General features: G+C 43.9%; 1 protein-coding gene across 2 annotated transcripts in view; it reads left to right on the top strand.

Moving 5' to 3' along the window:
- ECE2 (endothelin converting enzyme 2) overlaps positions 1-27,324 on the top strand; it is a 103,694-nt gene that overhangs the window by 11,480 nt on the left and 64,890 nt on the right. For both annotated transcript variants that reach the window (XM_040349774.1, XM_040349773.1), the window contains exon 2: positions 19,336-19,422. In XM_040349774.1, the coding sequence (XP_040205708.1) occupies positions 19,336-19,422 (87 nt within the window). The remainder of the gene's footprint in view (positions 1-19,335; positions 19,423-27,324) is intronic.

Below are 27,324 nucleotides of genomic sequence, written 5' to 3'. Positions count from 1 at the left end.
TTATATAATAAAAACTGTTCTTTCTGCCTGCAAACTGTAAAAGTGTCCCTTTATGTCAAAAATGGTTTTAGAGCAGCTAGAAAAAAGCGATAATAAATTATAATCACTTGCAGAATTGTGCGATAGCGATTTGTGGGGAAATTCGTCATAAAAAAATAAAAGTAATGACAGCGACAATTCTGCAACTGAGCAAATTTCAGTGATTTTGAGTTGATTACATTATTGAATAATTTTTATTATTATTTGTTATCATTATTTATTATTATTTATTATATTATAATTTATAATTTTGTTTTTAAAAAAATGTCATACCCGGGATGCCTACTAGACTCTTGTTTGGTCAGATTTAAGTGAGTTATTCCTAAGAATTACAGGCCTACAGTATAAAACGCCAAATTTCCTTGCAAATAATGGTACCGCTTTCAGCACCTTTTTTCTGAAAGAATCATACCGCCAGGGAGGTTAAGCCAAAATTCTGTCGGAAAAAAATCCACAGTTTTCTTCCAATCTTGTGCACGCGGAATAAGGCTCCATGCACACTGGGCTTAAAAAACATCTGTTCTCTCAAGAGTAAAAAACTTTTATATAGAACATTATTTGTACAAAGTGTAGACAAGTTTAGAAGAATTTTAATTTTTTTCTGCCTCCAAGCTCCAATCAGAAACATTTTTCTGCCTCTAAACGTTAAACTCAAAATATGCCTTTTAACATCCTAATGTGCATGGACCCATAGGATAACATTGAGTTGCTTCTACAGGCAAAACACTAAGGGCCAGATCCACGTAGACCGGGCGCAACTTAACTTTCCCGATTTAAGTTACACCGCCGCAATTTTTCCAATTTAGTGCCCGATCCACAAAGCACTTACCTGGAAATTTGCAGCGGTGTAACTTAAATCCGTCCGGCACAAGGCGGGCCCAATCGAATGGGGCGAGTCCCATTTAAATTAGGCGCGCTCCCGCGCCGGACGTACTGCGCATGCTCCGTCGGGTAAATTACCCGACATGCATTGCGCTAACTGACGTCGCACCGACGTCATTTGCTTAGACGTTAACGTAAATGGCGTCCAGCGCCATTCACGGACGTCTTACGCAAATGACGTTGATGTTTAAATTTCGACACGGGAACGACGGCCATACTTAACATGGCTTAAGAGAACTAGGGCTCAGCCCTAGTTTTACGCGGCGTAACTCGACGGAAACTACGTAGATTTAGATCGACGGGCCGTTCGGGACGTTCGGGGATTGCCGTAAGTCTTCATTTGCATATTCTACGCCGGCCGCAATGGCCTCGCCACCTAGCGGCCGGCTTAGAATTGCATCCTTAAGATCCGACAGTGTAATTCAATTACACCTGTCGGATCTTAGGGCTAGCTATGCGTAACTGATTCTATGAATCAGTCGCATAGTTAGAAACAGAGATACGACGGCGTATCAGTAGATACGCCGTCGTATCTTGTTTGTGGATCTGGCCCTAAACTCCTGTAGAAGCAAAATTATTTAAGCCAGTGTGCATGGAGTCTAAATGGTTGGGTCTTTATATCTTACATTTTTTTTCTATTGATGTGTATTTTTTCTTTGTAACATTCTTACCCTGCTATTCCAAGAATTAGCAGAGCCAATATAAACTGAACCTAATAGTAACTGACAGGCCAACTACAATTAGATCCACATAACCAGGATAAATTAGTGTAGTTTGGCAGCAATTTCCAGACTCAGTTCTGTTTTGTTTCTCCCTAAACCTGCCTCCTATTGTGCAAACATCATACTGTACTTTTCTGAAGCATGGAGTCGCTTTGAAATATGCGTGCAATAATTGGGGCCCCAAAGCCAAACAATAATGCCTCTGTAATAGCCAGCAGGGAATTAGATATAGTCATTTCTTCAGAACCACAGGGCCCTTTTGCATTCTATATAGACTTGTATATATGGATAAAAAGCTATAACATAGAAGATAAGTTAGTGGCCTACAAACACATTACCTGGGCTAGAATCTATGCTACAATTTAAAATATAACACCCAAATGTGTACAATTTATAGATTACAACAAACCAAATACATATGATTATTACAATTACCAATCATGTGTAAATATTATCTCAAATATACGTAAAACAGAGACATGTCAAGATTATTTATTGTACACAGATATAAGACAATAAAATAACATGGTAATAAATGACCTTATATAAAAAACATGGACCTACTTAGCACCCTGAAAACCATGGGAGAGCTGCCCTGTGTTTAGTAAATTATAACATTGGTAAAGTATATGTAAACCCTCACCTTGTAAAACAACCCATTCAGTTTAAAATAGAAATGAAAGGCAAAACATTTGTGTATACATATTTAAAAAAAGCAACATTATAAATACCTTATAAATAAGTGATTACATAATTCTCAGCTGTATAAGGAGCTCAGAGAGCTAGGGGAGGAGAAACAGCGGTACACTGGTCTTCCCAGTGACTGGCTGTGCCACATCTCCTATTTTTGAACAAAATAACCAACACAATTAGTGGAGTGCTCTCTCCTAAATACTATGCGGTAGATTCATAAAGAAGTTACGCTGGCATATCTATTGATACACCGCGTAACTTCTAGGTTGCTCCGGCGTATCTTTTTTCTGTATTCAGAAAACAAGATACTCCGGAATTTGGCTAAGATCCGACTGGCGTAAGTCTCTTATGCCGTCGTATCCTAGTTGCATATTTACGCTGCCCGCTAGGTGGCGCTTCCGTCGATTTACGCAAGGAATATGCAAATTAGGCAAATACGCCGATTCAGAAACATACGTCCGCCCGGCGCATTTTTTTACGTCGTTTACGTTAGGCTTTTTCCGGCGTAAAGTTACCCCTGCTATATGAGGTGTATCCTATGTTAAGTATGGCTGTCGTTCCCGCGTCAAAATTTGAAAATTTTACGTCGTTTGCGTAAGTCATCTGTGAATGGGCCTGGACGTCATTTACGTTCACGTCGAAACCAATACAACCTTGCGGCGTACTTTGGAGCAATGCACACTGGGATATTCCACTGACGGCGCATGCGCCGTTTTGTGAAAAACGTCAATCACGTTGGGTCATGGTTAATTTAAATAACACACGCCCACCTCTTCACAATTTGAATTAGGCGGGCTTACGCCGGCCTATTTACACTACGCCGCCGCAACTTTCTTTTGAGAATACGGCACTTGTCTGTAAAAGTTGTGGATACGTTACGCCCGCACAAAGTTACGCGCATCTACGTGAATCTACCCCAAAACCTCTAAAAACGACTAAAGAAAGAACAAGGAGAACATATGCGCACTCAATTATCAAAAAAACATTATTACCAAAAATATAGATACTTCTTACCAACATAACCAACCACCCTCCCCTTTTCTAATTAACACAGACAATTGTCTAAAAATTCTCTTGGAGAACACTTAGCCTGTGCCATTAGACAAAACTCTTCCATACATGGGATCCACACGCCTTCCGCCCATCACAAGCTTTCTCTTTACGCGGATGATCTTTTGGTATACGTACAGGACCCCTTCTTTTCCCTACCGTCCCTCTTCGCGGAATTCCGCCGTTTTGGCTCATTCAGCAATTTTAAACTCAACGTTTCCAAGACCGAGGCCCTCAACATTTCCCTCCCCCCTGCCACTATGACCATGTTAAAAAACAATTTCTCCTTTCAGTGGCAAGCAAGGGGGATTTCGTATCTTGGGGTCATCATCCCGTCTAATCTCGCCAACCTATTTTCCCTCAATTATGTACCCTTGCTCTCACGCGTCCGAAAGGACTTAGAGGAATGGGGAGGGTCCTCTCTGCCGTGGTTTGGCCGGATCAACACACTTAAAATGGACACTCTTCCCAAACTTCTATATCTTCTTCAAACTATTCCAATTGTAATCCCCAAATCCTTCTTCACTTCCCTACGCTCTCTTGCCATTAGATTCTTATGGAGTCGTGGGTTGCCCAGGGTGAAGTACAACTTGCTCACCCGCTCGAAGTTGCAGGGTGGAGCCGGTCTCCCTGACTTTGAAACGTATTACAAGGCCACCCATGTAGCACGAGTACTGGAATGGTTCCCTCGTCCGTTTTTAAAGGCCTCTGTTGCCATAGAACAGGACCTGGCCCACGTTGATCTCCGGTCCCTATTGTGGGGATATAGGTCTGACTTGACACGCATGCCTCCTCCATCCCCACTTACACTGGCTTCCCTCAGGATTTGGTATAACAGGGGGTTGTGCGCCCTTTTATCCTCGGACCCCTCTCCACTGACCTCACTGTTTGATAATCCATCCTTCCCTCAGGGTATTGGGGTACCGTTGTTGGGTCCCTTTAGAAGGACCGCATGGCCTCAGGCACGCTCGTTTGTTCACCCGACACTGGGGACGCCGGTGGTACCGGATGGGGCGCACGATTGGCTAACTGCTATACATCTCTCTACACTCACTAAGCACCTACACTCTTCTTCTCAAATACACCGTCCTAGTACCGAGTTTGAACGTCTGTGTTCTCTCTCTGAGACCCCTAGACACCTTCTATCAGCCATATATAGTCTTCTCCAGTCACTCACACACTCCGAGCTCCCGTCTTACACTAGGATGTGGTCCGCAGACCTGGGTGAAGACATCCCACGTTCAGACTGGCAGACTTCGTTTCACTTTACCCATAAGTCCACGATCTCCTGCTACTCGCAAGAAAAGAACTACAAGATTCTCTCAAGGTGGTACAGGGTCCCCTCCATGTTGCACAAAATATTTCCGTCCACCCCGGCATCCTGCTGGCGATGCTCTGCAGCTACGGGGTCATATCTACACGTCTGGTGGGAATGTGAGAGGATCCGCCCCTTCTGGACTCAGGTATTTGAGTGTTATAATAAGACTTATAATGAATCGTTGGTTCCCTCCCCCAAAATTGCTCTCCTCTCCGTTCTGCCTGGCTCCATTGCATCGCAGAAGCGGAGTCTCCTCCGCTTCTTTATGTCATCAGCGAGGCAGCTCATACCGTCCTACTGGAAGTCGACCACCACTCCTCCCTTGTCACATTGGGTCTCAATTATGAATGACACTATGAGAATGGAGGAGATGTTAGCTCTGGACAATGATACCTACGAGAAATATAAACAACTGTGGCTCACCTGGCTCCACTTCTCTTCGTCTGATACTCTGTTGAGCATGTTGTCTCCCGCAACATGATCGTTAGTGTAATGTTTTATGCCCCGGGACAGGTTGGGGCCCCGATGCGGGACCTTCCGCTGTAGATACACCCTCCCTCACCCTCCCTTTAGATTGTCCTGTCGGCAGCCCACGCACTCCCCCCTTCAAATCCCCTCTCACCTGTGTCTCATTCACCTCCTCCCTCTCTCCTCCTTCTCTCTCCTTCCCCCTTCTCATTTCAACTTTCTCTACACTCTTGTTCCTCTTCCCTTCCTTGTTTCTTTTTTTTTTTTTTTTTCTTTTCTCGTCCCCTCCCCCCCCCTTTATTTCTTTTTTTTTTTTTCTTGTTGTATCAATACCGTAGTTTACAGTCGCAGCTCCGCTAAGAAGCAGAGACCTTGTGGTCACGCATAATTTCCTTTATTATTGGTTCATTTTATATACAGTTGTTGCCATGTCTATTGTTATGCTTATTGGTGAGAGTCTAGCTGTAGGCGATAGCCACTTGGCTGATTCTTCCCTCCAATCATTATTGTGACTGTATGCGGACTGTGCCTTCTAATGTTTATTGTCTTTTATCTGTTTGATATGTCGAAAATTTCCAATAAACATATTTTCAACTCTAAAAATTCTCTTGGGAAACGAATCAGTTAGTGATACCATGGGGCATGTATCCACTAGAGAATACAAATGTATTTCAAGCTTCCATTCCCTAATTCATGCCAAACGGGACACCTATATTGTACAAGACAAATTGGCAGATATGTGGATTAATCTGCACAACATAGCAATTTAACATTCCCAGTTCTGAGGGCTGGTTCACACCAGAACACAATGCATGAAGCCTAGGAATCCCCTTTACATCACAGCCCCCCTTTACATTACAGTGCCCCCTTTACAGTGCAGTCTCCTTTACATCACAGTGCCCCCTTTACAGTGCAGTCTCCTTTACATCACAGCTGCCCTTTACAGTACAGTGCCCCCTTCACAGAGCAGTCCACTTTACATCACAGTGCCCCCTTTACACTGCAGTCCCTATTACAATAATGTAAAGGGGAACTGTGATGTAAAAGGGACTGCACTGTAAAGGGACAATGTAAGGTAAAGGGGGTCAGTGACATGAAGAGGAACTGAGGATACTGGTATTAAGGGGGGGGGCTGTGCTGTCAAGAGGGGGTTGTGGTGGGAACTCGGGCTGAAGACAGACATTCTAATCTAATTTCTAGTAGATGATCACCAGTTCGTATAAAGGTAGGTACAAGCTACGGTACTGCAAATGTTGACTCCAATACTGAGTATAGACCAATATATTATCAATGTAGAGACAGTGAGTCCCCCTTCCACATACATTCACTGAATCCATGTACGTTTACAAATATATCATTCCTTAAAGGGGTTGTAAAGGTAAAAGTTTTTTTCACCCTAATGCATTCTATGCATTAAGGTGAAAAAACATCTGCGGATTAGAGGCCCCCCGAACCCCCCTACTTACCTGACCCCTCGAAAGTCCTGCGCCGTGAACGTGCAGGCTTTTCTGCCGTCTTCCTGGCTCATTTATTGGTTGATTGAAAGCAGCGCAGCCAATGGCTCGCGCTGCTGTCAATCATATCCAATGACGGGGCGAGTTGGGGGCCGGGCCGAGTGATACAGTCGGCGGCTATGGCCGCCGGCTGTATCACAGGAGCGTGCACACAAGAACTCAACACCATGTAAGCTCCCATAAGACCAAGTTCGGGGCCACCCTGTGCAAAACGAGCTGCACAGTGGAGGTAAGTATAACATGTTTGTTATTAAAAAAATTTTTTACTTTAGTGATCCTTTTTTTTTTCACAAGAAAAACTTTAGTGATCCTTTAAATCAAGTGGAGCCAGTGCTTCTAGATCTATTCATCATACAGTCATGGCCAAAAATATTGGCACCCTGCATATCTGACAGATAATGCACCACTCCGTTCAGAAAATTGTTGCAATTACAAATGTTTAGGCATTCTCACGTTTATTTATTTTGTTTGTATTAGTTTGACATAAAAAAGTGGAGAAACAAAAAGCCAAATCTGACACGTTCCATGCAAAACTCAAAAATGGAGTGTCCACGATCCTCCACTTCTGGGGTCCCTCAGCGGCGCTGGTAGCTCCTCCTTTTCTCGAGTGCCCCCTCGGAGAAGTGCTCTCCTTTGGGACACCCGTGTGGACGCGCTCCCGAGTCCTGCACCCTGGGAACCGCGTCATTGGATTCGATTGACAGCATGTGGGAGCAAATGGCTGCACTTAATCTATCCAATCAGGACATGAGACACCAGCTACAGCTGGTGTGCTCGTCCCCGGGAAGAAAAAGACCGGGTTCAGGTAAGTAAAACGGGGGCACTGGGGGGCGGCAGCACAAGAGAAGGTTTTTCACCTTAATGCATAGAATGGTGAAGGTGAAAAACCATGAGGATTTACAACCCCTCTAAGTTCTTTTTTTTTTTTTAACCTTTTGGGGTTAAGGTACCCCAGATATAAATCCAAAAACATTCCTTTTGTAACAGAACATTGTCAAAATCACCATGTCTTGAACTAAATTGTAATAAATACTGTAAATTCCCTTCACTTTTAAGCCCTTTGGTGATCCATTATGATACTTAGCAAAAAGGGCTTTTATCTTTTTTCTAAATAATATCTCTTAGATGCAATCCACAGGGGCATTCGATCCTGTAAATCACTCTGCTTAATGCACAATTAATAAAAGTATTAATGTAAAATGAATTGACACCTTCTGTCGACTCAAATCTATCATTTTGTTTCACATACTGACATATTTCACAACCACCACATCTGTACATTCCTTTCTAGCCTTTTCTATTCATTTATATGTCACTAGAGCCCTAAAACTCAATTCTAACTAGACTATCTTTCAGATTCCTAGTTCTTTTTGTTGTCATACAAGGGTGGGGACCAACTATTTTAGCTATATTGGGGTCCATATGTAAAATACCCCACTGTCTCTTTATAATCCCCTTCGGGTGCCCACAATGTATACCAATGTATACCATTCGTAAAAATTTGTTGTTAGTTGTTCTTCTTGATTTCTAGTTCCAATATTTCCGGTCTTCAGCTTTATACACATGTAATGATTATCTAAAACCCTGTGTGAGCAGGTGCAGTCTGCCACTAGGTGGCTCTGTACCAAAATAGTGTGTGGTAACAGGGAATGGTGTAACTGGGTGTTGGGTCTCTTTTAGACAAAGCCTTCTTGTAGTGATGTCACAGGTATAGCCATTGTCCATATAAAATGCAGGGTGGAAGGAGCTCTAGTGCAGTCGGGCATGGGGGCTAAGCAACCCACCAGCATGCAGATGTAGGCAGTTAACACAGAGGCCCTGAGCAGGGTAGAAGGACAGGAGGGCAGGGTGAGATAGTTCTACACCCAAAAGAGCTGGTTGTAGTCGTCCTAACTCTTTATGGTTGGTGGAGGCTAAGGGCCTTTTAGGCCAGGCCTTTTTTTTTTTATGTTGTGACTGCTATTACCCTGGAGGTCCTGGGATAAGTGTACAGAAACTAGAGGAGCAGCTGCATCAGTCCTGTCTCTGGAATGACATGCAGGGAATCATGAGCCTAATGGGCAAGTCTCCTAATGGGCAACCCTCTGAGTGTATACTAATGACCCTGAGCATCAGAGAGACAGTTAATACTTAATAGTGATGTGCACTGTGCTGCTTACATAAAATGACTGCTGCATTACGTCCACTATCTGTGATTGGCAAATAATCCCAAGCGACCCCTGTCTGTGTATTTTGATGTGGTCTATCACTACCATTTTTAAAGGACAACAGTAACTTGTGAAAACAAAAATATTAGTGTTGACATTCCATTTTTCTGAATATAAAGTCTAACGCCCGGGGATATCGTGGAAAGGCCTCTGGCAAAGAGTTAAGCACAACAGTCAGCCAATCACAAGCCCCCATACACACTTATATGAATATCCATGTGCTCAAAATCTATTGTATAGATTGTTGGCTTCTGCTTGAAAGCTGCCATTGTGGAGTAATTCCTTCTAGTCCCAAAGAACTCACCCACTGGAATTGATGATATTTGTGTTGGTAGATGTTGGCTTGTAGCATGGAGGAGAGCATTGCCCCCAGTGGAATTCCTATATGTAAATAAAATTTTGGCGTGCACATTACTCCACATATGTGCCAATTTGTTCTGTACAATATGGGTGTCCAGTTTAGCATGCATGCAAAGGATGGAGGCTTGAAATACATACTACATTTATTGCCTTCTGGATTCATTCCCTGTAGTATCATTAACTGATTAGTGTTTTCCGGGATAATTTTTTGACAATTGTCTGTTTTAATTATAATAGGGGAGGGTGATTTGTTATATTGGTAAGGAGTATCCATGTTTTTTTTTATATATTTGAGTGCACATGTGCTCTTGTTCTTTCTTTAGTATTTTTTTGTGATCAATATGTTTAAATATGGAGCTTGACAAAAAAAATCTGAGAGAAAAAATTCTACAAGGCCTTGTAACAGAAAATGCAGGTAGTCACAGTATTTTAAATACTAAACTTGGGGAGTGAAAAATACATTTCTATACAAAACTGAATAACATGCCTGGCATATAATATTTAGTTGGTTCACAAATCTCAAGAAAATACATAAAGGAAAGTATCCTGAATCAAATGTAGATGCAGTGTTCATGCATAATGTCCATCTCAAAGAAGTAGCATACACATTTTGCCACTGGGTGAAAATACGTCCATCAAGGCATATTCTTCCATAGACAAAAGGGAATGTAGCCCTTGAGGGTTTATTTCATGCAGAAGATATAGTAAAAATGTCATCCCCGTTACAAGACCTGCTGTGGGTGAAACATTTTTGGGGTGTGCCTTTGGGTGGAGTGGTGTGCTGTCATTGCAATAAACTTTGGCTGGAGTTAGACATCTTTGGTGTGCGTCCCATTTCTTGGATTGTGGTTTACATTGGAGAGAGAGTGGACTCCTGGGTCTTGACACCTGACTGATCTCAATGAATCAAGGAGGTCAAGGAGGATACAGGTTGACCTTTAAGCAGTGAGAGGGGCGGAGTTTGTCAAGTAGTAAGTCTTCTGTTTTTCATTACACAAGCGTAGTGCAAATGTCACACTGTCCACAAGCTCTTATATCCTGCACCCTTGGATATCTAAATTCTCCTTCAAATTCATAATCCATATGAGCATATACTCACAGTGTCTTTTTGCTTAGTGTGGTCATTACTTGGCAAATGCTCACATGAATGCAGAGTTTTCAGGGTGATGTTAGATACTCCCATGAATTTACCGTGGATTCATTTAGGGCATGATGCATGAGCATGCTTGACTTGTTAGCTGACACTCTGTAATTGGGGGGCAGACCTGAAGAACAATTTGCACCTCACTTCAACACAGGAAACACAGCTGCTGGAAATGCTTGCAGCACACTGTGGCCATTTCACAGGGAAACCAGGGAAGACATGCCTTGTATTATGCAGAGTATTGAATCATGCGCAAAAAGCTTCTTGTATACAGCAGAATACTTTCATGGAGAAATATATTACATGCCTTTTATCATCATGGGGACAGACAGGAAGAGAACACAAAGGAGTGCATTGAGCATAGATAGACAATACATCCTGTTATATCATAGAATATAACCCTTTCACGCCGACGGAACGCATATATGCGTCCTCGGCTTTCAGGGGTTATACCGGGATGATGCCTGCAGCCGCAGGCATCATCCCGGTACCGTTGTTTAGAGCGGGCGATCGGCTTTCCAAACATAACAACCGATGCGGCTAAAAGCCGCTCGGTTGTTATGCCGGAGGAGCGGGAGGGGACATCCCCCCCCTCCCGCCGCCTCTCGCCGCTCTGACCGGGCCTCCCGTCCCACCGGGAGACCCGATCCACGATCCAGCGCCTCCAGCGTCTCGGCGCGCTCTGAAACAAAGCCGTAAATGGCTTTGATTCAGTGTCCGCATTGAAACCACGGAAGCGGCGTCATGCCGTCACTTCCGGGTTTCTCAGATGCCAATGGCGCCGGATTTAAAAAAGTACACAGTATTCAGAATCGCCGTTTTCGGCGATCTGAATACTTTGAAGTGCAAAGGAGGGCTCGGAGGTCTTTTAGACCCCCGATCCCTCCATAAAGAGTACCTGTCACGACCTATTGCTGTCACAAGGGATGTTTACATTCCTTGTGACAGCAATAAAAGTGATCAAAATGTAAAAAAAAAAATAAAAAAATTTAATATTAGAAAAAATAAATAAATAAATAAGAAAACCAAAAAAATTTTTTTTAAAGCGCCCCCCTCCCCGCGAGCTTGCACAGCAAAGAAAGCGCATACGGAAGTCGCGCCCGCATATGAAAACGGTGTTCAAATAACACATGTGAGGTATCGCCGCGATCGTCAGAGCGAGAGCAATAATTATAGCACTAGGCCTACTCTGTAACTCTAACCTGGTAACCGTAAAAAAAGTTTAAAGCGTCGCCTATGGAGATTTTTAGTTACCGTAGTTTGTCGCCATTCCACGAGTGCGTGCAATTATAAAGCGTGTCATGCTTGGTATCTATTTACTCGGCATAACATCATCTTTCACATTATGCAAAAAAATTGGGCTAATTTTACTTTTTCATTTTTTTAAAATTCATGAAAGTAAATTTTTCCCAAAAAGTTGTGTTTAAAACACCGCCGCACAAATACCGTATGACATAAAATATTGCAACAATCGCCATTTTATTCTCAAGATTCTCTGCTAAAAATATATATATAATGTTTGGGGGTTCTAAGTAATTTTCTAGCCAAAAATATGGATTTTAACTTGTAAACACCAAATGTCATACATAGGCATAGGCATGAAAGGGATAAGAACTATACACTATATTACCACAGCGCCACCTGCTGCATAGATAGGTATAATGCATACATTATTGTCAGTTTATTAACAACTTTACATTACATGATGTTGTTCTTTTCCAACGCCCCTACTCAACAGCATGTGCTTTGTCAAATTATATATAGCTTCTTCTGGAAATAACAATGACGTTCCTTCAACAAAGGTTTGCTGAGTGCATCAGCAGTCAACTCCTCCGACGGGCAGTATTGAACGTCAATAACAGTTTGCTCTTGATTGTCCCTCAGTAGGTGATACTTGACATCGATGTGTTTGGTCCTAGGTTTGACCCTTTCTGATTGCATAAGCTTTATACAACCCTGGTTGTCTTCAAAAATGGGAATTGGTTTTGACATGCTTATCCCAATGTCTGCAACACAAAATCACACCGCTCTGAACAGAAAAGCCAAATGATGAGATGGACAGTGGCACACCTAGTCCAGGTGCTCTGGCTCAGGATGTCCCTCCCACATCCAGAAACTAACCACATTTGTACATAGAAGAGCCGGCACCACTGGAAATTCAGTCTTCAATTTTATTTTTGTCTTATGACCATGATAAAAAGAACACGCAGATGTGTTTCGGCACACAGGCCTTGTTCACAGCACTTTTTAGAGTGACACACATAGCATTCATATATGTACAAGGAAGTTCATCTCTACCAATCAGATGTTATCTTCAATCAAGGTAAAGGTGTAACATCCATGTGTGTGTGTAATCTTTACACAGTGCAATATACATCATTTTCTAAAAACAGACAAAAAAGACATATACAGTGCCTTGAAAAAGTATTCACACCCTTTGAAATTTTCCACATTTTGTCACGTTACAACCAAAAACGTAAATGTGTTTTTATTGGGATTTTATGTGATAGACCAACACAAAGTGGCACATAATTGTGAAGTGGAAGGAAAATTATAAAATGGTTTTCAACTACAGCAAGCCACCCCACCTATAATGAAAACAATGATACATGCCAGAACAACAAAAATAAATAACAGGAGGGTCTAGTACAGTGTTTCTAAACCTCTTTCATTCAAGGCACCCTTCTTTCAGTCAAGGCACACTCTGGGGGGACCTCATTCTAAAATGTAACAAAGAAAACGAATACAATTACATAATGCAGTAACATCCACACACATAGGACACCCAACAGTAGAGGTGATTTATTTTTACAAAGCAAATACACCTTTGCACACTTGAACTGACTAGTATGTTAGGTGACTGGTCCACACAGTGCCCAAAGTTAAAATGCTGCACAATAACCACCTGTGGCTTAATCCACTCACCAGCCTGTTGACAATGTTTAGGCAAGTTGGGGCAATGTTTAGGCATTTTGCCACAGCACTCCTGAAGAACCAGATGGCACCCCGGTTCAAAGGGGTTGGTCTAGTATTCCACTTGCCACAGACAGACCCCTATTTAGACTGCTCACCTGGCAAATGCTTGAGTCTGCTTATAATCAGGGTCTTGAGTGCTAAAATGGCCGAAGTTGGTGACTTACAGGTGTTTTTTTTTATATATAACTAGTAATGCCCTTCCAATAACCTGATGTACAGTATATTTAACTGTTTAGAAATGTGCTAAATGATATATTTGATTATATTTCACAATTTAAAGTCCTCTAGGTCTCATGTTGACTTTGTCTGTTATATATATATATATATATATATATATATATGTGTCAGCTGTGAAATCTGCTCCATCTAGGTTATATATTCTAAGGCCCAGATTCACAAAGCACTTACGCCGACGTATAACAAGTTACGCTGACGTAAGTGCAAATGTGCGCCGTCGTATCTGTGCGCCAGACCCACAAACTAATATGCGCCTAAAAACAGGCTTCACCCCGCCGACGTAACTTGTCTACGCCGGCGTAGGGTGGGCGCACATTTAGGCTGGACGCATGGTGGCGCTCCCATTCATTAGCCATTCAAATATGCAAATGAGGGAAATACGGCGATTCACGAACCTGCGTGCGCCCAACGCAGGCTACGCGAGGTGCGCGTAAGTTGTACGTCCGGCGTAAAGTTATGCCCCATAAAGGAGGTGCAACCCGGCAACAGACATGCACAGGTCTGCACCAGGGAACACAAGCCAACGTATATTGCATTGGACGTGTGTCTGGCTGGGCGTACGTTATGTTCACGGCGTATGTAGTGATCCGGCGTAGCCTAGGCAGTTGTACCGGCGTGGTTGTGAGAAGGCGCATGGGGGTGCTGTGTCGTCACGGAGAATTCGCAGTTCGTAATACGTACCTGTCTGGCGCTCGGCCCATCATTTGCATGGGTCACGCCTCATTTGCATGGGTTCTCGCCCACTTCCACCTACGCCGATGTGCGCCTTCGAAACCCACGCCACGCTGGCGCTCCGTTGGAAGCACTGGCTTGCTGAAAGCAGTGCTTGCCTCTCTGTGCTGCGTTGGCGTAGCGTACATTGTTTGCCCTACGGCAGCATAATGTGCGCCCTGCTCTCTGTGAATCTGGGCCTAAGTATCTCATATAGTTCAGGCTGTGACAGGCATTTGCAGTTTATTGCTTTTAGAAGAGTAAAAGAAGGAAGATGTGTGGTTATTCGATGGAAAGTGACTATCTTCCTAAAACGTCTGGTTAACGTCTCATTTTTAAAGAACTGATGTGGTGTTTCTTCTAAGAAAGGGCATTCAACTCCTCTGGCTCTGAAAAGCCAACAGCAGAATCAGCTTTGACGAAAGTTGAGAAATGTCTGCTCTCCAAATGACTCATAAATGTTTAGAACTGTAAATGCTGTCAGGATGTAAAATATTTAATTGTCGCCATCATATGTAAACATCCAATCTTTCTGCTTAGTGGAATGTCTTAGAGGAGTCATGCTGAAGGTCTATTTCCTTGCCATCTTGTGAAAATGTAAATGAAAATCTGTTTAATAGAAGAACTAAAGCCCTGTGCACACGATCGGAATTTCCGATGGAAAAAGTCTGACTGACTTTTTACATCGGAAATTGCGACTGTGTGTATGCGCCATTGGAGTAATTCCATCGGAGTTTAGATTGAGAACATGTTCTATTTTACTCCAATCGAATTCCGTTGGAATTCCAATGTGATTTTGGTCCGACAAAGGTCCGATCGTCTATACAGGGCTTTACAGATGAGGGACTATTCTAGATTGTTTTCTAATTTCCCAGGAAGTAAATGTTTCAAAATGACACTGACCTGCAATAAACAAGATTCAGATACAGTGGGCTAGATTCACATAGAGATACGACGGTGTATCTCCTGATACGCCGTCGTATCTCTGACTTAGGCTGGTTGTATCTATGCGCCTGATTCATAGAATCAGTTACGCATAGATATGCCTAAGATCCGACAGGTGTAACTGTGTTACACCGTCGGATCTTAACTGCAATTAAAAAATGGCCGTGGGGGGCGTTCTCGCTGATTTACACTGAGAAATATGTAAATCAGCGAGATACGGCAATTCACGAACGTACGCGGACCCGACGCAGTGTTGTTACGACGTTTCCTGTAGCGGTTTTCCCGGCGTATACTTATCCCTGCTTCTATGAGGCGCAGCCAATGTTAAGTATAGCCGTCGTTCCAGCGTCGATTTTTGTTTTTTTTACGTCGCTTGCGTACGCCGATTCAGAAACCCGCGCGCCGCAAGTTACGCTCACGCCGAAACCACTGACGTCCTAGCAACGTCAGTGGGAGCAATGCACGCCGGGAAATTTCGCGGACGGCGCATGCTCATTTAAATCGGCGCGGGGACGCGCCTGATTTAAATAGTACACTCCCCCTAGCCGCGGAATTTGAATTCCGCCGGGGGATTTACGATCCGCCGCCGCAAGTTTGGAGGTAAGTGTTTAGTGAATTAGCCACTTGCCTCTCAAACTTGCGGCAGCGGATCTTAAATCACATAGATCACGCGGATCTAAAGATCCGCTGATCTATGTGAATCTAGCCCATTTACTTTAGACATAATGGCCCGGATTCACGTAGATGCGCGTATCTTTGCGCGGGCGTAACGTATCCTATTTACGTTACGCCTCCGCAACTTTTACAGGCAAGTGCCGTATTCTCAAAAGAAAGTTGCGGCGGCGTAGCGTAAATAGGCCGGCGTAAGCCCGCCTAATTCAAATGTGGTAGATGTGGGCGTGTGTTATGTAAATTTTATGTGACCCCACGTAAAAGACGCTTTTTACGAACGGTGTATGTGCCGTCCGTAAAAATATCCCAGTGCGCATGCTCCAAATTAACCCGCAAGAAGTCAATGCTTTCGATGTGAACGTAAATGACGCCCAGCCCTTTTCGCGAACGACTTACGCAAACGACGCAAAATTTTCAAAATTCGACGCGGGAACGACATCCATACTTAACATTAGTACGCCGCATGTACGCCTCATATAGCAGTAAACGGCGTATCTGTACTGCGTTGGCCGGGCGTACGTTCGTGAATTTGCGTATCTAGCTGATTTACATATTTCTAGGCGTAAATCAGCGTACACGCCCCTAGCGGCCAGCGTAAATATGCAGTTAAGATCCGATGGCATAAGAGACTTACGCCGGTCGGATCTAATACAAATCTATGCGTAACTGATTCTAAGAATCAGGTGCATAGATACGACGGCTCAGACTCAGAGATATGGCGGTGTATCTGGAGATACGCCGTCATATCTCCTTTGAGATTCTGGACCAATGTCAAAATTCCCTATCCAACCCTTTTGTGTCAAGAATATATAGATACGTTTACAAAAACATTATACTGTAGCTAAGCTGTGTAGTATGAACACTGTTCATCTTGGTATACAAAAGTTATTGCTAGCCTAACCTAGTTTGAGGGTTCTGTTTATATCGTGGCTTGTTCAACTGTCTGATTTCTTTCAAATTTGTGCTGGATGCCCTAAAGGGAACATGTGATCAGCTGCACAACAAAATCGATCTTAGGAAATTCAAAGCAGGAAACATTCATTTAGTAGAGAGAACAAATAATCAAGTTAGGTCTTATGGTCAATTACGGTACATAGAAAAGAGCTACACCCTTTTTTTCAATTGCAAGACAAATCATAATCTGATTACACATGTTTACAAGTTTTTGTCCATGGTATAATAATATAGTTAAAAGCTAAGTCCATCTTTATGACGTTTCATGTTACATCTATATATACGGTGTAACATGAAACGTACACTATATTGCCTTTACACACACATGAACTTTAATGCCAGCTCAGTCTTAATCTGTAGGGATCAATATCAGTGGTGGCTGGTGCTGAATAATTTGGGACACCAGAACCCCCCCCCCCCCCAGTGCTCTGCGCCCCAAGCCCACCCTTTTTTGAAGCCTATTAGAGCCTCAGGCTCTAATCACGTGCTTCAAAAAAAGAAAACATTGGAAGCCATGCGTCAGGCACCCTGCCTGTAGCTTAGGGGGTCAGGCGCATTGGATGGGGGGCGGCGCCCATGAGCTCCTAATGGACAGGCCGCTTCTGTTGAATATTGAGTTGGCCCACCCTATGCAGCTATATCAGCTTCAACTCTTCTGGGAAGGCTGCATACAAGGTTTAGGAGAATGTCTATGGGAATGTGTGACCATTCTTCCAGAAACACATTTGTGAGGTCAGGCACTGATGTTGGACGAGAAGGCCTGGCTCACAGTCTCCGCTCGAATTCATCCCAAAGGTGTTCTAATCGGGTTGAGGTTAGGACTCTGTGTAGGCCAGTCAAGTTCCACCACCCCAAACTCACTCACCATGTCTTTATGAACCCTATGAACTAAGACAGGGATGGCATTAAAGTTCATGTGCGTGTAAAGACAGGCGTCGGAATACTTTTGACAATATAATGTAGTCATATAGCTGGATTCAGGTAGGGCGGCGTATTTTTGAGCCGGCGTAGCGTATCGTATTTACGATACGCCGCCGTAAGTCAGAGAGGCAAGTGCTGTATTCACAAAGCACTTGCCTCCTAAGTTACGGCGGCGTAGCGTAAATGGGCCGGCGTAATTTGGGCCTAATTTAAATTGTGAAGAGGTGGGCGTGTTTTATGTAAATAAACCATGACCCGACGTGATTGACGTTTTTAACGAATGGCGCATGCGCCGTCCGTGGACATATCCCAATGTGCATTGCTCCAAAGTACGCCGCAAGGACTTATTGGTTTCGACGTGAAGGTAAATTACGTCCAGCCCTATTCACGAACGACTTACGCAAACGACGTAAATTTTTAAAAATTTGACGCGGGAACGACGTCCATACTTAACATTGGCTAGGCCAGCTATTTGTTCGACTAACTTTACGCCTAAAAACGCCTTACGTAAACGGCGTATCTTTACTGCGACGGGCAAGCGTACGTTCGTGAATAGGCGTATTTACGCATTCTAGGCGTAAATCAGCGTTCACGCCCCTAGCGGCTGACGGAACTAGACAGCTAAGATACGACGGCGCAGGCCGTCGTATCTTAACTACATTTAAGTGTATCTCAATTTGAGAATACACTTAAATGTACGACGGCTTAGATTCAGAGTTACGACGGCGTATCTACTGATACGCCGGCTTAACTCTTTGTGAATCTAGCTAATAATCCTATTTCCCCTTGCAGAATTGTGGGAAGAGGTGTCCGCCGGGCCCTTTGGCTAGGTAACCCAGAGTGTGCCTTGCCCCTGTCAGGAGTCTTGCGGAGGGCCAGTTAAGGGTCCTACACTTTACCCTAGTGCACTTTTTTGTATGTGTTCGCAAACATTTTTTTGGTTCACTTTGGTGTTTGTCTTTGTGCACCAAAAGTTGGCTGCCATGCAGTTCAATCTAAATCAATATGCCCCCTTAAAGCAATACACATGTACTGCATGGGTACCTCATGTTAGTGTGCATGCAGTAATGTGCGGCAACAGAATGGGCAGGTATAAAGGGGGACCAAGCGTAATATAATTCTATTACTTGGGCTTGAACCAGACTATAAATTACCTCCATTGTTTTATATGGAAATTTAAAAAAAATGCAATTCAATATCCTAAGCTACAGAGAGAGGGTTTTCTACCAAGATATTCACCTATTCCATCCCAATTCTGTCAGGATACTTATTTTGTGTTGTTGGATGAACCCACAGATAAAATCTTTGATGTAGACTGACACTATAGTAATAGATTGCATATTTTTTGAAAAGCTAAAGCTTTTTGTAAGAGCTGCTGTTTAGGATTCCTCTTCTAGCAGAGAACACCAGCATTGAAAAATCTTCACATTCACGCAGAACAGCGGCTAATCAAAGTGGCCTTTATACACTTTATACTTATTTGCCAGTATACTGATTTTGATTTGGTTTCTTTTGTTCTCAGATGTCTGACTATAAACGTGCAACATTTCATGATGACGAAGTCCAGGATCCTACTGGGGAGACTGCTTCATCTCCTGATACTGTAGAGGTAAGAACATTTTGTCTTTCTATCTTGCTGTTAGCTTTTAAGTATAAATCAGCAAGAGAAAACATAAAAGATTCTAATGAATTATCCAAGCGACAGTGGATATTAAAGGTATATTCCACCATTTCTAAAAAATAAATAAAAAAAAAGAATGCACCAGTATTGCATGAATTAAAAATGTTTTATTTTGTATTTTTCTGCATTGGAGCCTGAATTTCGATCAGTGGGTCATGGGTGCAATACACAGCCTTCTGCAGACTATTTTCTCCAGCCCTAGGTCTATACGAAAGTACAGACTTTAATTTATGGAGCTGGAGGAAGTAAACAGTGGACTTGGTGACAGAGGCAATGTTAGTGCGTGATGTGACTAACAGCATACTAGTTCCAGCATGATACATTATAATACATTATGATAGTTTAGCTGGTATCTTATACTGTATATACTAGTGGCATTTAGGGGAAATAAAAGTTCTAATTTGTAATTCACTGTTTCGAGAAATCTCAATAACACTAAAATTTATAGCTAAAAGGGTAACTCCACTTGGTTGGGGGGAAGAAAAGGAGCAAATTAAAAATAAAAATAATATTATCGAATATACTGTATATGCCAAAGGTTTTCATTGCATATTTACTGTAAGTTATGTAATAAGTATATTGAAGGGTAACAAAGAAGAAATATACCGCAATGAATAAATGGTAGGAGAATTACAACTCAATGGATTAAGCAGTAAGACCCCTTTCATGCCTCGTACACCTGACCAGTTTTTCTGTCGGGAAAACTGCCATGACAACTTTTGGCCGGGAAAACTGTATGCTCCATGGCAGTTTTCCTGACAGGAAAACCGCTGGGAATCCTGGCAGGAAAAATAAGAACATGTTCTCTTTTTTTCCTGCCGCGATTCCCGGCGGTCTTTTTCCCGTCAGTTTCCCTATGTGGCGGAGCATACACATGGCCGGGATTCCCGGCCAAAGCTCTCACCGCAGTTTTCCCGACGGGAAAACCTCTGGTGTATACAGGGGGAAAGTTACCGAGCAGGTTCTCGGTTTTTCTCCTGGGAAATCCTGGTCGTGTGTACAGGTCTTGAGGCGTTTTTCAGGTGCTAAAGGGCAAAAAATAGTGCCTGTAAAGCACCTGAAGAATGCCTCCCCTTCCACCCCAATGTAAAAGCCAGAGTAATTTCACACAGGGGCGCTGCGCTGGCAGGATGTTTAAAAAAGTCCTGCAAGCAGAATCTTTGGGGCGGTGGAGGAGTGTTGTATACATTGCTCCTCCACCGTCCCTGTCCATTGAAATTAATGGGCAGTGCTACCGAACCGCCTGCAAAACACTTTGGCAGCGACGCTACACAGGCTCTATTAACCCGTTCTTCGACGGTAAAGCACCGCTAAAACTAGCAAGCTATTTACCGCTAATGCGGCCGTGCTGTTAGTGTGACAGGGCTCTAAGAGAAATATATTACAACAATTGAAGAAGAGCTAAAGGTAAAACGTTTCTGTTTATTTTGGCTAGAGGAACGGAGTGTTATAACCCCTGTCAGTTTTTTTTTTGATGTGTCTCATTGGGGAAATTTACCTTTACTTCCTGTCCCATAACCACAACAGGAAGTGAGAAGCAATCCCTTGTTCTCACCATGGTCACCAGAACTAGTGTTCCCTTTGGAAGATGTTCCCTCTATTACTGTTCTAAGGACAAGCCAGAATTTGGGATTTTCGTTCACTTTCATTTAGATGATAATGGTAAATGTAACAAATAGAGAGGGTGAATTAATAGGAGTAATACGATTATCATTGTTATAAAACACAATTCCTCCTCAAGCCTGTACTGGGCAACCTAACCTAGGGGAAGATGTACAGTGGGGAAAATAATTATTTGATCCCCTGCAGATTTTATAAGTTTGCCCACTTACAAAGAAATTAAGGTTCTATCATTTTTATCATAGGTGTATTTTAAATGAGTGCCCTCAACATGGGGAGGGTGCTTTGGGGTCCCCTCCAAAGCACCTTGCCCCCATGTTGATAGGGACAAGGTTAGGGTTACCACCTTTTCGTCAAGCCAAACCTGAACACCTTAGCAACCTGGGACACCTGCAGTGCACATAGTGTGCTGCAGTGAACAGTGGGTATGGCCAAATTGATCTTACTGACATCATCGCCCTGCCCCCCAAGTGATGCCAAACATGCCCCCAGACAGCTGCCTGCAGCTCCTGGATGGCAACAGATTTGTGTGTGACTACCTTGGTTACTTGGGTAGCCACAGCCCAGTCTGAATAATGTGTCTGGGTTTCAGTCCACCTGAAACCCGAACACATGATTCAAAACATGGACTGTCCAGGTGAATCCCGGACAGGTGGCAACCCTGGACAAGGTCCTCATCCTCACAACCCTGTTGTTCAGGAATGCCTGCCACTGTGTCTCTCACTCAGGTGCAGCAGCCCCCATGCAGCCTCTGTAAGTTGTCCTTCCTTCTCCTCAGCCCAGGGAAGTTATAATACTCCCTATTCTCTGCACCACAGTGCCTTTTGGAGCTGAAGTCTTTCCTCTTAGAATCTAAGGCCAATTGAGTACATAAAACGACACCTCCCCAAATCAACTCAACTTCTCTCAATAGTCTCTTGCAGTCAACATCCTCAGTGCATCCCCTAGTGGATGGAGGGTAGCTTGATACTGGCTACCCTATGTTCTGCAACAGAGTTCATTCTGCAGCTGTGTCTGTGTAAAAGTCTCCTCTGAAGGAAAGACATACAGTCCTTTTCCTGACAGAGCTGCAGACTAGGTTACACAATGTTAAAATCCATACGTTTAGGAAATATTTGACATCTCTCTTCGAATTATCCGATCAATGTGGTCGAAAATGCCTGTAGAATCGATCCCAGTGATCATTAAAAGATCGGACAAATGTTCCTAAAACTATTTTTGAACAAAAATCTACTAGTCTATGGCAAAATCAATTCTCATTAGGGCAAAGCTGACAAGGGGGATCTGTGACCAGGGGCAGACTGACCATTCAGGCACTGCCCGAGGGCCCCATGCCACTAGGGGGCACCACCAGGGTTGCCAGCCTCAGTAAAACCAGGGACATGTAAAAATCTGTGTTTTTAAAAAAAATCCCAAGATTATAGCTAACAAGCCTCTCCAGTACCTTTTCAGTGTGTATATGTGTATTTTGTGTGTATGTATACTGTTTGTGTATAATGTGTCTCTATACTGTGTATGTATACTGTATGTGTGTGTATACTGTGTGGCCCCATAATCTCCTATTGCCTGGGGGCCCCATAATCTCCTATTGCCTGGGGGCCCCATAATCTCCTATTGCCTGGGGGCCCCATAATCTCCTATTGCCCTGGGGCCCCATACTCTCCTATTGTCCAGGGGCAATATGAGTTGTCAGTCCGCCCCTGTCTGTGACTAACTAAAATGTCACAAGGGGTAGAGCAGGGGTCTTCAAACTACAGCCCTCCAGGTGTTCAGGAACTACAATTCCCATCATGCCTAGTCATGTCTGTAAATGTTAGAGTTTTACAATGCCTCATGGGATTTGTAGTTCTGCAACAGCTGGGGGGCCATAGTTTGAGGATCCCTGGGGTAGAGGGTCAGTGACAATAGCAACTTCTGCAGTCTTTAGTAATGCAGTGATGGGTATGTGTTATCTTCATATACTGTATGTACACACGTTTTCTATGTTTAAATTGACCCAGTAGCACCTCTTAATGGGCACCTTTCACCCCATGCCGCATAGAAGCTGCGTGGACTGCTAGGGCTATTGTTACACCACTGTTTTGTACATTATTGCTGAAATAGTTGGCTCTGCCGATGATATCTGGTATTTCCAAGAAAATTTGTTTAGCATGAACATCCTTCCAGGAAAAATGAGGGGTTGTAATTGAAGCCCCTAATTGAAGCAATCTTTTTCCACTTAAAGTGGAGTTCCCATCCCCAATTTTTTTTTTTTATTATTGTGCTCATTAGACCTAAAAAAAAATAAAAAAAATAAATAAATGTTTTACTCATCTGGAAATGCCTGTTGCTATGCAGTCCCACAAAATCTGCCTTTGGAATCACCTAGGATCCTGACATAATCTCCCTCTAATGCTCCTGGGAAATGTGTGTCATAATTTCCCAGGATGCAGTGCGCTACCCAATTATCACTCCCCATCCAAGACTTCCAGGAAGTAAGTGCTTGTGGGCTTCACAATGCCCACAAGCAAAATGACAACGGTGTGGACATAATTTTATAAACTATCTTTTTTGAATAACTATGCGGAGCGGCGGCGGATTGTAAAATAGTAAGTGACCGGATTTATATTATAAAAACGCAGGATGAAAGGACATACATTTAAAAAATGCTAATTGTGGTTGGAACCCCGCTTTAAGGACAGCATTCAATGTATGTGAATGCATGAAGGGCCGCATTCACCTGCTTATAAATGGAGATCATAATCTGGGCCCCTTTACATTACACAGCCCTGCTCCTCTGGACCCTATTACACAGCCCTGCACCTCTGGACCCCTTTACATTACACAGCCCTGCTCCTCTGGACCCCTTTACATTACACAACCCTGCGGCTCTGGACCCCTTTGCATTACACAGTCCCTGTACCTCTGGTCCCCTTTACATTACACAGCCCTCCCTGCATATTACACAGCACCCCTGCACATCACACAGCCCCCTTGCATATTACACAACCCCCCCTGTACATTACACAGCCCCGCACATATTACACATCCCCCCTACACACACCCCCTGCATATTACACAGGCTCTCCGCAGCTCTGCCCTTTCTTACCTTGCCCTATGCAGCGAGGGAGGCAGAGCATAGCGGAGCAGGGAGCAGGAAGCTGAATGAGAACACAGGAGAGACACACAGCAGCGCTGATAAGACAGTGGGAGTTAATTTTTCATATTTACAAGCTGGTGATTAGTTGCAAGGACCACCTAGCAACCAATCACATGAAAAGTTAACTCTGAAAGCTCCCGCTGTCTTATCAGCGCTGCTGTGTGTCTCCTGTGTTCTCATTTAGTTTCCTGCTTCGCTCTGTTCTTATTAAAAATAAATACAAATAAAATAACCCAAGTGACATATTTCTATGCAGCTTGATATTGATGGCTTTTACAGCAGCTGCTTTGGAAACTGGCCTAATTTGAGAATACTTTAAAGGATCACTTTACCTAAAACTGATGTTTTCATTTTTAGTTAATGCCAATATAATATGCACTGGCTGGTCTTATTAAAGCAATGTGATGAGAAGATTGACACTGATCACCAATGTAACTGAGACATTTAGGGGCAGATTCTCGTAGATTGCCGCATCTCTGCGGCGGCGTAACGTATCTCATTTACGTTACGCCGCCGCAAGTTTTACGGGCAAGTGCTTTATTCACAAAGCACTTGCCTGTAAAGTTGCGGCGGCGTAGCGTAAATCCCCCGGCACAAGCCCGCCTAATTCAAATGATCTGGGTAGGGGGCGTGGATCATTTAAATTAGGCGCCGTCCCTAAAATTTCCCGACGTGCATTGCGCTAAATGACGTCGCAAGGACGTCATTGGTTTCGAGGTGAATGTAAATGGCGTCCTGCCCCATTCACGGACGAGTTACGCAAACAATGTAAAATTTTCAAATTTGGCCGACCCGGGAACGACGGCCATACTTAACATTGGATACGCCACCTAGGGGGCATGTTTATCTTTTTTACGCCGCGTATCTCTTACGGAAACGGCGTAAATTTACTGCGACGGGCAAGCGTACGTTCGTGAATCAGCGCAACGACTAATTTGCATATTCTAAATATTGCACCCTAAGATACGACGGCGCAGGCCGTCGTATCTTAGGCATGTTTAAGTGTATCTCAGTTTGAGAATACATTTAAACATACAACGGGCTTAGATTCGGAGTTACGTCGGCGTATCTACTGATACGCCGGCGTAACTCTTTGTGAATCTGGGCCTTAGTCTGCGTTGACATTTGTGTGTGTCTGGAATACATGCAAAATCGCTTTCCTGACACCACAGAAACATGCTGCATTTTAGCATATACTGTACACACAAGTGCCATTCAATGTTAATGACACTATCATGCATCAGCTAAGATGTGCGTATTGACATGCACCAAAATTCAGTGCATGCTGTGGCACCATGTTATTTTGAAGAAGGGTTCCACCTCAATTTGCTTACCTTTGCATAATGGGCTGATGTTAGGTTTAAAGGGCCAGATCCTCAGCCAGCGGTGCAAATTTAGTTTGTCCTAACTTATGTGATTTAAGTTACGTTGCCCTAAGTTGGTGTCGTAAGTGCCGTATCCACAGCGCATTTGCGTCTAAATGTGCGCCAGCGTAACTTAAATTCAGAGGCGTAAGGCGGGGTTTTTGCAAGTGGGAAGGAAGTGGGCGTGCTTCATTGTAATGAGCCGTGACCCCATGCAAATGAGGCGCCGGCCGTACTGCGCATGCGCGCACGAAACTGGACCTCACTGGGCATGTGCAGAACTGATCTCGGCGCAATCAGTGAGATAGGTAAAAGGCCAAGTGTACTTAGTTTGAGGATCGCCCTGTGTCTAAAAAGCACCACACACACACACTTCCCTTGCTAAAGTATATCCCATTGTTCCCCTTCCATGAGCAATTTGCTTCTGCTCTGTTTGTTTGTGTGTTGGTAAGTTGTGTTTGTGAGAAAAGTGTTTGAGGAGTTGGAGAGTCTAGTTGTTGTTTGTGTTTGAGAAGTGTATTTATTTAATTTGTTTGTTATTGTTTTTGCTGATTGTTTTTTGGTGTTTGTTTTTTGGTGTTTGTTTTTTGGTGTTTGTTTTTTGGTGTTTGTTTTTTGTTTGTTTGTTGGTGCGTGTTTCTTTTTGAATTACTATTAGCTGTGTCCTTGTGTGTTTAGATTTTCTTGATTTTTTTGTGGTATAGATTTTTGTCAGGTTTTTGGGTGTGTATTGTCGATTGTTTGTCGGGTGTGTTTGTTGTTGCTGGGTGGTGTATGAGATGCCCCCTAAACGCAGGAAGCTTAATTTCACCCTGGGAGAGAAGCAAATTCTTGCTCGGGGCATTGTGAAATATGGGCGATTTCTGCATGGCCCTGAGAGCCAGAACACCACCCCGGCCAGGAGGAGGCAGCTTCTTAAAAAGATCACGGACCAGATCAATGGGGGGGGGGGGGGGGGGAGACTAGGACCCCCGCTGGCATACAGAAAAAAATAAACGATCTGAGAAGCGTCGTCCGGACTAAGATGGCAAGGATCGACGCCCATACCAGGGGCACTGGAGGAGGGGGACCCTGCCCAGTCAGACTGACGGAGGAGGAATGGGCAGTGGCCCAGTGTTTCCACCCACAGCAGGTGGTGGGCCTGCCTGGCTATACGTCAGATGTTCCTAGGAGGACAGGTAGGTTTTTTGGTTTATTCTCTGTTGATTAGCATGTGTGGGTGGGGGAAGGGAAGATGTGCCAAGTGTGTGGTTCCTCAAACATGTGATTGTTTTGTGTCCTCCACAGATGGCCAGGAGGTTACACGCCAGGAGGTTGGAGGCCAGGAGGTTCCACGCCAGGAGGTTGGAGGCCAGGAGGTTGGAGGCCAGGAGGTTGGAGGCCAGGAGGTTGCAGGCCCATCGGGCCAGGCTGCAGCACCACCCCCAAGACAGGCAGATGATGAGTCCCAAGAAGGGCAGGATTCCCCAGGGGAGGGGATTGGCCAAACCTCCACTCATGTGGAGGTTGAGGGGGAGGAGGTTGAGGTTGAGTGGGAGGAGGATGATGAGGGGGAGGAGGAGGAAAATATGCAGATTGGCCGGGAAGTCCTCCTGGCCACTGATATGATAACCTTTGAGTCTTCCCCTGAGACTACACCTGAGGCTGGCACCAGTCAGGCCACCATCAGGGGTAGCCCCTCCCACTTCTCCCCCAACAGGCCTCCAG

This window comes from Rana temporaria, chromosome 4, assembly GCF_905171775.1.
Source record: "Rana temporaria chromosome 4, aRanTem1.1, whole genome shotgun sequence".
NCBI lineage: Eukaryota > Metazoa > Chordata > Amphibia > Anura > Ranidae > Rana > Rana temporaria.
The sequence above is the reverse complement of the archived record's forward strand: the minus strand, read 5'-3'. Positions and strand labels throughout refer to the sequence as shown.